Consider the following 11,230-nt stretch of genomic DNA (forward strand, 5'->3'; position numbering starts at 1 on the left):
ACAATTGTCATTTTTGGATAGAAAAATAAAAAATATGCACTTTTAAACCACAACTTCTCGTCTATCTTCGGTCCTGTGAAGCGTCAGCGCGACCTCACGTAATACGTCATCATGTCAAGGGGTCATGGATGACGTATTGAAACTACGCCACAGTGTTTACAAGTGTGAAGAAAGAGGACCGTTCCGACATTGTTGTATGTTGAACGATACTAATTAATGTCTTTTGTCAGTTCATTGTTTAAAATGGTCCGCAAATGTGCGTTTCATATATGTAATGCGTGACCTTTCCACGTCATTACGTAATTACATGAGGTCACGCTGGCTCGTCACACAGCCGGAGGAAGAAGAGAAGCCGTGGTTTCAAAGTGCATATTTTTTATCCTCCTTGCCAAAACTGACAATCGCTTCACTAGACAAGACCCTCATATGCCTCGCCTGGGATCGCTCAGAGTCCCTTGAAACTGCAACTTCAAACTGCATTAAAACTGTTAAGTGTTGGGGTCCATTAAAGTCCATTACAATGAGAAAAATCCTGGAATGTTTTCATCAAAAAACATAATTTCTTCTCGACTGAACAAAGAAAGACATCAACATTTTGGATGACATGGTGGTGAGTAAATTATCTGGATTTTATTTTTAAGAAAATTGACTAATCCTTTAATTTGAACATTAAAGAGTAATGTAACTGTAAAATGCCAAATAGTTATATGGGTAATGTCGATTGTAAGAATTAAAGTGACATCAGCTATAAATATATGATATTGTATTCCTCTGTATACTGTAATCAACATTATGTTATAATCATTGTAACATATTACTTTTTTTATTCATTAGTTTATGCCACACAGAGCGCAAGCCTTGAGTGCGGATTGTATGACCCCTCATGGTACGATCTTACACCAGACACTGGACTTCGATGAGTTTATCCCGCCTATCCCCCCTCCTCCCTACTACCCACCAGAGTACACCTGCACACCTGTGATAGAGGGCCAGAGGTAAATCTGCACGCATGCAAACTCACATACACAAAGACGCACAACCTGCTGCTCGTCCCAGGGTTGAATATCTTGCACTCTATTTTTAGTATTTTTGTGGCTGGTAGAACATTGTAATAGCAACATAATGTCATGGGTTCGATCCCCTGGAACACAGACATATTTATAAAAAAAATGTATAGATTGTTGGATAAAAGCATCTGCTAAATGCGTTAATGTAAATGTTTTAGGAAGTGTTTATAATAGATCATAGATCAGATTTATGCAAAATATCATCAGTAAAATGCAGTTTCTTTTTTATGGGAATTCAGACCTACTGCCCCATAAAAAAACAACCGCCCTGTCGTATAATTGTATGGTTTAATACATAGTGCTCTGACAACCCATATTATGAAGCAGCAATGTCCCTGCTCTGGTGTAAATCCACCATTGATTTCTCTGTCTCACGCTGTTAGACACTCTGCCCACCATCTCATCATAAAAAACGTGCTGATGAGGCCGTTTAGCCCACGGCCACACTAATGTGTCAACAAAGCAGTAAATACAAACACCCTGCATATGCACTGGATGTTTCACAGCACACTGATGTCATAATACATACAGAGGTGATGGGTTTGATATATTTGAGAGGAATGGGGGAACTGTTTTCATAGCATACATGATGTTTCTGTTGCTGCCATCATCCACCAACACCGTACAGCCAAATCTGTTGTAACATCGACGCAGTGTTGTAATCATGTTTTACCATTTCCGTCCATTAGAGGCTTGCATCTGGATTTTCCACACTCTCCCTTCAGTGCCATTTACGGAGTACCTATTAACAGCCCCGGAGTTCTGTATCCATCCGAGCTGCCACCACCATATGAATCTGTTGTGGGACAGACACCTGCTAGTCAGGTAAAATACTGAAGTACTGTACTTTTTTGCATTTACATTGCATGGTTGATTATTTGCACAGCTATTTATTTGATTATTAAATTTGAAACAACACAAGAAAACAATTAAAAAGTTTAAAAAAAGGGGAAAAGAAATAAAGATAAACCAAGTCATCTTGGAACAAACAACTCTAATCAGTATCAAAGAGTTTGTGTCAGGTTTTTGTAACGTAACGTGTGAACTTCATTGTAACAGATGATCTGCCAAATTCGACCATTAAAACCCAGAGTTCCCTTCCTGCGTCCCTGTAACGCCGTCTTTGGCAATATTTCAGATAGCGATATACCTCCTGGCTCCCGCCGCGTCACCCTGTCTTTGTCGTTAAGCCTCACCATTGGTTGAATTTGATATACACATTCAAAGTGTCATTGCAGTGACGCAACATGAGTTCCCTCAAAAGGGAACTGTAACAATGTATCTTAAAAGGTAACACAATGTAACCTTGCTCTCACATAAAAAGTTTTCCCACATTTAGTCCTTGAATTTGAGGTTATTGGACCTGGAAAGTAATTGAAAGGTCTTTGAATTTGAAGTTAACTAAGGTGTGGGAACCCTGAAAACATCAGACATAAGATTTTCCTCAACTGACCCCATTTCTCACCCTGCGTACACCTTAGAGAGCACCAAGAACCTGACACATAATAAAAATTAACATACCAATAGTTGTATTTTGTTTTAATGCCAGAGGTCACATTAGCATGGGGATTTCCCTTAATAAATGATAGGAAATCATACTCAAAAGATAAGATTTTATTCTTTCCTTGACAAAACAGTTCCTGTTTGTTAATGTTTAAACTGGTTGTTTGCTTCACAGAAGTGCTAGTTATGCTAGTCTTAAGTAGCACTGGTATATTTGTATGTGTCAAAATTATTAATACATTTTGCTTTTATGCCAAAAATCATAGGATATTATGTAAAGATCAAGTTCCATGTAAATGTTCTACCGTAAACATTTATAAACTTAATGTTTGTGGGTGAATAATACAATTGCTAATGACTTAATATTTAGATTTTTTGCACCCTCCGATTTAAGATTTTCTTGGTTGTATCTCGACCAAATATTGTCCTTTTCATAACAAATCTTACATCAATGGAAAGCTTATTTCTTCAGCATTCAGGTGATGTAGGCTATACATTTCGACCCTTATTGACTGGTTTTGTGGTCTAGGGTCAATATTTTTTATATAGGCTAGTGTTGAGTCAAATCATTAAATTTTGCAAATGTGTGTTTTCTTTAGCAATGTGTGTTTTCTTTAGGGTTTTGTGTGCTGGCTTCAGTGTGCCGGCAACATGCTGTTAATATTTTTAAGATAAATTAAGTTATTTTCGTGAATGTGAGATTGGGGCAAGTTGTCACGTCTCTATTGTGGCTAGATGTGATATGTTTTGAATGTTTTAAAAATGTATGCAATTTATTAATAGGCTTTATGCCCAGCTGCACTACTTCCTGAACTTCAGCCAGCTCCTTGTTTCCTGTCTGCCATTATTGGACAAACTGATTAATCCAGGTGTGCCTGACCTCAGTAGTCACAACAACAATAATCAGACACACCTGGATTAATCAGTTTGTCCAATAATGGCAGACAGGAAACAAGGAGCTGGCTGGAGTTCGGGAGGTGGTGCAGCTGGGCATAAAGCCTATTGCTTTGTTGGCAAAAAACAAACTAAAACATATACTTTTGCTGCTTAATAAATTATTGTTGCTCTGTTTAGGTTTTATTTAGATCTTAAATCAGCGGTTTAATAACAAAATTGTGACAACTGACCCCATACAGTGTGAAATTTGTCACACATAAAAGGTCAAAATGTGTGCAGTAAATGGATTTTTTCCAGAACTATAATGGTAAAAAAACATTATTAGATTTTATGGCTTTTCTATATCCATGAATTTAACACTGTGTACAAAAATTGGTTTTAACTGTCAGAAAATAAGCATATCATAAGAAATATTGGGAAATAGTTATTACTGTAGTACAGAAATGTGATGATTATCCCGGTCTTCCCTTTATCCTGTAGGCCAGGGGTTTTCAAACTGGGGGCCGCGAGGTGGTGCCAGGGGGGCCCCAGTTTTATGACATTTTATGAAATACATTAATTTATCATGAATTCTGTGAAATTAAACCTAAAAAATACGGCTACTAACCAAAAGCACTACTTTTTTGTATAATTTAATATTTTTTTTTATTTTAATGTTGAGTTTTAGAACAGTTTTTGTCACAAATTTTCTTGGGGGGGGCGCGAAGGAATGCACCGTAAACATGGGGGGGGGGCGCACGCTGAGAAAGTTTGGGAACCACTGCTGTAGGCTATATCTTAAGGTGATTTTCACTTACTCAATGCTTATTTGTCTATGTAAAGCTTGACAGTCAAAATGTTCTTTACTGCACTTGAGTGCTGAAAGAAATTAATACAAGCGATTTATATATTATGGAGTATATATATTTTTTGGATCACATCAGCAGTACAGGCAAAAATTTTATCCTAGTTCAGAGAAATGAGCTTTCTTACAGTGAGAGCAGGGCCTGTATTTCAACAACGATTTTCCATCACATTTCTCTTCTCTGCCTTATGAAAGGGAACAAGAGCTCTCCTCTTTGCAAAGAGATCCACAATGTACAGCCCAGACCTTTAGAATCCTGTGAAAGGACCTGTTATTATCTGCTGTTTTGAAGATTTGTTTGCTACCCAAAGGAATCTGCGATTAACAAGGAAGAGGTTTCTTTGATTTGAGACATTTCTCCTGTGAAGCTATTGATAACCATCTGCAAACAAAGCAGCAGGTTCACTTCGATCATTGGAGCAATTTCTTGTCTAAAGCACAAGCATGAGAAGCTTAAAAGACTGACAGCAATAGAAATATTTAGACTGGATAAAAATTGCTATAGTCAGTTTACTGTAAGAATATTGTTTCTCTTACAAAATATGTTTTGCTGTCAAGTATAGCTTCAAGCAGATCCTCTATATCTCCCACCTATTTTTCCAATATCAATCTGTGCTGTGAAATAAGCTTCTTGTATACAAATTAGGTTTACTGTATAGGTGTTTTGGATCAATCATGTTATAAAGATGATCCGAAACTACAACATGTGCAGTGAGAGTCATGGTGAAGATTAAGGAGCAAACGTGATCTTAAAGAGCCTCCTGCTGGTAGTAAGATGTTACTGTCGCTTTAAATTGCCAGATGTTAGACTACAGCAGACTCCTCAGTGCCAGATGTTCTGCTGTCTGATTCTCCACCTTTTCCAGTTGTCTGTTATCATCCTCAGGTGTAAAACAATTTTCAATCACCATCCTCTCCAGAAGGTTACACTATCCATCTTTAAAGCCTATGAGGTTTAAACACATTTTAAATATATTTGTGGTTTGATTTTTTTCCTATCCAGATCACCACCAGTCTTGAGCAACAGGTCACCGAGTCCAGTTTCTGTGAAAGGAATACAACAACTGGCCTTAGCACTCAGGGTGAGAAAGCTAAAGTTTTATTTTTTATTAACAAACCAAATGTTTTTCCACATCTTTGGTATGAAAAGGGGAATGACAGCTGAATGACAAGGTGTGGCTTGAGCGATGGTTCTCATTTTTTTTTTTTCAAATAATTGCTATAGAAATTGGATTCATATTTTATAGTATGCTTCAAGTGCCGTCCAACACAGTAACAACATCATTCATATAAATGTAAACCAAAATTGTCAAAAAACCCAGAAAGGTCAAATAGAAAATATGCAAAATGAACTCAGCACACGCAGGCTGAATAGAAAAATCCCCACTGTAATATATAACTTAACCACTATACTGCAGTGGAGACAATGCTTGTCTTGTAACCATAACAAAGTTAAACCTGTCAAACAGTCAACCTAAATTAAAATAAATGTGGTTTATGTCTATTTGAAGTCATTAGATTTACACGCAGACAGACAGCATACATCTTTATTGTGACTAGATGTCATGTGTTTTGAATGTTTTAAATGTATGCAATTTATTAATTGCTATATTTGTTGGCCAAAACCATACTAAAACATATAGTTTTGCTGCTTAATAAATTACTGTTGCTTTGTTTAAGTTATATTTAAATTAAGTTGTATTTAGACCTTAAATCAGCGGTTTAATAACAAATTCCATGTGACAACTTACCACATACAGTGTGACATTTGCAACACATAAAAGGTCAAAATGTGTTCAGTAAATCGACTATAATAGTAGATTATAATTAGATTTTATGGCTTTTTTATATTCAAGAATTTAACACTGTGTACAAAAATTGATTTTAACTGACAGAATATAAGCATGTTATAAGAAATAGTGGGAAATAGTTATTACTGCAGTAAAGAATTTGAAGTCATTAGATTTACACGCTTGACAGACAGCATACTCATTTAAAGTTTTTATCTTAGCTGTTAATCATTGTCTAAGGTGGCGTGTACACCAAAGCGTTCAAATGTGGCTAAAAACGACAGGTATACCCAACTGTGGGCGCTTGCCAGTGTTTCTTAAAGGATTACTCTACTTTCTTAAAAAAAAATCCTGATAATTTACTCACCCCCATATCATCCAAAATGTTGATGTTTTTTGTCCAGTCCAGAAAAAATTAAGCTTTTTAAGGAAAACATTCCAGGATTTTTCTCAATTAAATTCACTTTATTGGACCTCAACAGTTTCACATACAACAATGTCGGAACGGTCCTTTTTCTCCGCACGTATCAACACTGGGGCAGTAGTTTTGCATAAGTCATACATGACCTTTTAATGTGATAATGCATTACATGAGGTCGCGCTGGCATGTCACATGGCTAGTGTAATACGAGAAGTTAAAAGTGCATATATTTTTATTTTTATTGCCAAAAATGACAATCGTTTTACTGTTGTGGTATTTGTCCCGCCTCTCCTCCACTGTGATTGGACGCTGAGTGAAAAGTGACATTGACGAGCTGAGCATTTTACCCAAAGTTGGAAATTTTTCACCATTTTCAACTTTGGGCAATACAGCGCTTAAAAGCAGAAAAACAAAAACCGCCAGCTACTTTTTTTTTAAGCGTGGCACTTCCATTAGAAACAATTGAAAACATATGCTGTCAGGAAAAAAACGCCTTGTTGTATAAATAAATACTATTTGTTCTATGTTTGTGATTTCCGCAGCCTCCGTTGATAGTGCTTCCCTTATGGCGTCAGAAACTGTAGACATTCCTGATCACAGTTCCTCTGAAGATCTGTGTTCCCTAGATGTCCAGGGCTCCGATTCCTCTCCTTATGGCACAACACCCATCGTAGTCAATGATGGCAGCTGCACAAGCCTGGAACACAGTATCCGACCTTCCCTAAATCGACAGGCCCGTGTCAGATGTAACTACAGCGAGTCTTCTGTCACACAGGATTCTAAGCCTCATTCGCCCCAGTTGTCACCTGATGCTGTCCGTGGCCTTGATAAGGAGGAGAATGCAAGTCTTAAATCCACGTCTCACACACAGCACAGAGAAAAATCCAATAGGAAACTAACCCTCCATTTTTCGCCAAACACTACATCCGTATGTGCTTCCAGCTCTGCAGTGACGTCCACTGCAGGTGCAGCTACTACTCTGACCCCATCTACCTGCACCTCCCCATCTCCCACCGGTCAGCTGCGGGGAACACGACTATGCTTCAGCGTCTGGTCCCCATCGTCCTCGTCCTGCTTGGCTCCACAGCCCCATGCTACCTCTCCCCTCAGCAGCTCAAGTCCCCAGGAGCGTCCCCGCACGCTCCGGGCCACCAGAGGGTACCGAAAACTAGTGAGGATTGTGCGTTCCACTAGTGAACCAATATCCTGTACTTCCATAACTAGAGGTACATAAGTCTTTTTTCTGTGATTTCATTGCTGTTGTGGGATGCAAAAAGTGGTATAGGAGGAGTTATAAAAATGACACGTTTGCAGATGCTTTACAGCTTCTTAAACGAACTAAAATGTACAACCTTTAAAAATACAAAATCCCATTAGCAATTCTGTCAACTGAGCAATTTACTTCCAGGTGATTGCTGTGCTCCTAACCATCCACTTGAGGACTCCCCCCAGACTCCCTGTGATCAGGGTAACATCCTCACCTCTTTTCCTAAAACCTGATACATTCATCATTCTCTAATTCATCATTCTATATTAAAAAACAAAAGCAATATTAGAAGTATTAATGCATTATATTCCCACAGCATGTATGGAGCTCTCTGAGAACGTCCGACGGAACCACGGCAGCCAAGGGGGCAAGAAGCAGAAAGACGGTGGAAAGGTCGATATTCGACTCAAACCTCACGTCTCATCTTCAGATCGCCAGCAATCTCTTGCAGACCTCAAAACCTACAAGGACACCAAAATACTGGTGGCCAAATTCCTGGAGCACTCGAGCTGCAGTCTACCTCCAGAGGTTCAGCAGGTGGTCAATAGCATTAAATGTGTTATTAAATCTGATGAGAAACACATGGAGGAGGCCATATTCAGTGCCAGTATAATCGATCAGGTAATTGTTGCCTTGACCTCTGTTAAGTTTGGTACAAAATTAATGAATAGGATCTCTTTATATTAGGGATGCACTGAAAGGAAAATTCTTGGTCGAAGCCGAATAAAATGAAAAACTCAGACGAAGGCAGAATACAGAACAACTGAAGTTACATTCAGAATGTCCTTTTTACTATATTTATTTCACATTATTTAACAATGAAATTTTTTTAACATTCCAGCAGTCATTATAAGACCTTTTACCGTGGGTTCACACCAGCCGCGTTTGAGGCGTAAATTCACATCTACAGCGTCTAGTTTGCCGCTTGAACATTTTGAGTTTACTCGCTACATCCCCGCATAAAATTCTAGTCATCGAGACATTCAAGCGGAAATTCGCGTCATGGGACGGCCTTCAATAGGCTTCTGCGACTATGCTCGCTTACTGTAATCACGTCACTACTAGAGCAACTGATTGGTTAATGCGGCACATTTTTCCGCCAAAGTTCAAATTTTTCAACTTGCGTTTTTGCCGCGGCAACGCTCAATTCGCGCCATTTATGCGAACTAGACGCACGAATGAGGCGGAATCGCGTCTACCGCACTAAAAGCCTCAATCACGCTGTGGGACCTTTTCACATTGACTTAACATTTAAATCACTCGCGCTTGACGCCTCTACCATGGCTGGTGTGAACGCAGCATTACACCTGGTCACTTATCTGATCAGATAGATATCTGACTTGTTAAAACTGTTCCATTTACATTCGACCACATAAATGAGTCTTGGCTAAACAGATTTTAATCCGATCTTCTATTCCTGTGCAAAATGCACATAACCTATATATTACTCTGCCTTAAGAAACCTGCAACAATGCTTTTATAACACTGTATGCTGAGCAGCGGACACGTGCCTGCATGCACAGTCAAGCACGCAGGCACGTGGAGGCACAGGAGATGACACAGGTAAAAGCGCCCAACAAAGCGGTCTAACAAAAAGCTTCTCGTTTAATATAAGCGTGTTCGTCATTGTAGGACTTTAGTGGTTTTAGGAAGTTTTTATTACATACTGCTGACACTCTTCGTCGTTCTATGACATGAGATGAAGAGCTAAAGTCTATTGTTCACTGTGCTTGTGCATTCAGCAGACAAATACTCAGGATCACCACTGCCATGTTTTTCTTATACTTTATGGTGTTCAGGATGTCTTGATTTTATTGCTAACTTGTAGTGCTGTATGTTTTCGCATCTTTCTTGGATACTTTAAAATGCTTTTAACAAACATGTTTGCGGCATTTGCACGTTTGCTCTTACCCTGCACTGGTTGCGTGATCAAAGATCTGATTTTTTGGTAAGATTAATTTGTCCTTTTCACTTGTTCGGCTGAACACCGAAAATTAGTTTTGCTATATTCCGACGAATAATTTTGGTTGCCGAACTTTCGGTGCATCCCTACTTTATATATTCATGTTTAATAATTATCAACCTCTAAATACTTATATAGTAAATTACAATGTTTTTTTCCTCATCCTCCACATAGTTAATGACACAATCGCAGAAGATCATAAGCAGCCCGAGGAAGCTCGCTCACGGAGACCTGCATTTACAGAGCTGTGGAGCTTTAAGTTCCCCATCCTCCTCCTCACGCCGTTCACCTCGAGGATCTAAACAGACAGATGCCTCGGCTACCCTGGATCATCAATCTCCACATCATCCTCAAAGTCTCATCAGTGTATGCAGAGAAACTACACTTTAACCACCGGACGACAAAACCTTTTTCTTATAATCCTCTGACATTGTGCCAAGGCCGAATCCTAATTCTCATCAGCAGAAACTGTAGCTCTTGAAACAACAGCAAGTTAATGTGGACTTGATACTCCACATATTATTAAAAAAAGGTTCTAAAAAAACAAAATAAAACGCCAGTGTTTATATGCAGGGGTGTATATTTTTTATTTTAATTTCAGAATGAAGGTAAAATATTTGTTTGAATAAAATAAGTGTTGAATTTGCTATTGTACTGAAAAGATTGAGTCTGTTTGAGTATGTAATGGACCAAGGATTTAGGGCAGATGGATGTACCCCTTTACGAAACTTTGGTTTTAAACATCTTCTCAAAACATTGTTAAATATTGAATATATTTGGTAATTGTGTGCTACTGCAGGACAGAGAACTTAATGAAGCTGGATTATTCAACTTACCTCAGCGTGTAATTTTTATTTTCAGTGTTGCAAAATAAATTTGTGTCTGTTTGTATTTTTTACTATAGAGTGCTATTTTAAGATCATCACATTGAGTCGGTTAAGAGACAATTTCTTTGATAAAGTTTTAAAACAGGCTTCATTCAGCATTACATCTCATTAAATCTTACTGTAATTCTGAACCTAATATCTTTGTTTTGGACCAGGCTCAGTCTGTGTTAAAAAACTAACAGAGTATTTACTGTGCTGTTCAATAAAGGTTTTGTTCAGATTCCTAATCTATTCTAAGGGCTCTTGGTAATCTGCACAAGGTGGTGTCTGCTTTCTTTAAATCTTTCTCAAAAGTCCTTGTGGTGTTTGAGCATAAAATCTTACTTTTGTCAGATTTTTTAACGCACATCTTTCATATACTGATATTAATGACGTATAATAAACTATTTAACACAGGCATTTGCATCATAACCGATATAGATAAAGAGCTCCTCATAAACGCGACGTTCATTCTAGTGATGTAAACTCCGCCTTCTCTTATTATTTGATTGTCCAATTAAAGTTGAGCAAACAGTAACTGTTACATACGCAGCCAATCAGATACGTTTACTTCATACGGTTGTGTCCACTGATTGGGTGTCGTAGCTGTCA

General features: G+C 38.2%; 1 protein-coding gene across 2 annotated transcripts in view; it reads left to right on the plus strand.

Moving 5' to 3' along the window:
- Positions 1-10,866, plus strand: part of fam189a1 (family with sequence similarity 189 member A1) — a 153,246-nt gene extending 142,380 nt beyond the window's left edge. For both annotated transcript variants that reach the window (XM_055203460.2, XM_055203452.2), the window contains 7 exons: positions 835-995; positions 1,757-1,892; positions 5,315-5,393; positions 7,065-7,748; positions 7,931-7,990; positions 8,106-8,410; positions 9,927-10,866. In XM_055203460.2, coding sequence (XP_055059435.1) covers positions 835-995; positions 1,757-1,892; positions 5,315-5,393; positions 7,065-7,748; positions 7,931-7,990; positions 8,106-8,410; positions 9,927-10,142 — 1,641 coding nt within the window. In that variant the 3' untranslated portion in view covers positions 10,143-10,866. The remainder of the gene's footprint in view (positions 1-834; positions 996-1,756; positions 1,893-5,314; positions 5,394-7,064; positions 7,749-7,930; positions 7,991-8,105; positions 8,411-9,926) is intronic.
- The last annotated feature ends 364 nt before the right edge of the window (positions 10,867-11,230 follow it).

The sequence above is a fragment of the Misgurnus anguillicaudatus genome, chromosome 21 (genome assembly GCF_027580225.2).
Source record: "Misgurnus anguillicaudatus chromosome 21, ASM2758022v2, whole genome shotgun sequence".
Taxonomy (NCBI): domain Eukaryota; kingdom Metazoa; phylum Chordata; class Actinopteri; order Cypriniformes; family Cobitidae; genus Misgurnus; species Misgurnus anguillicaudatus.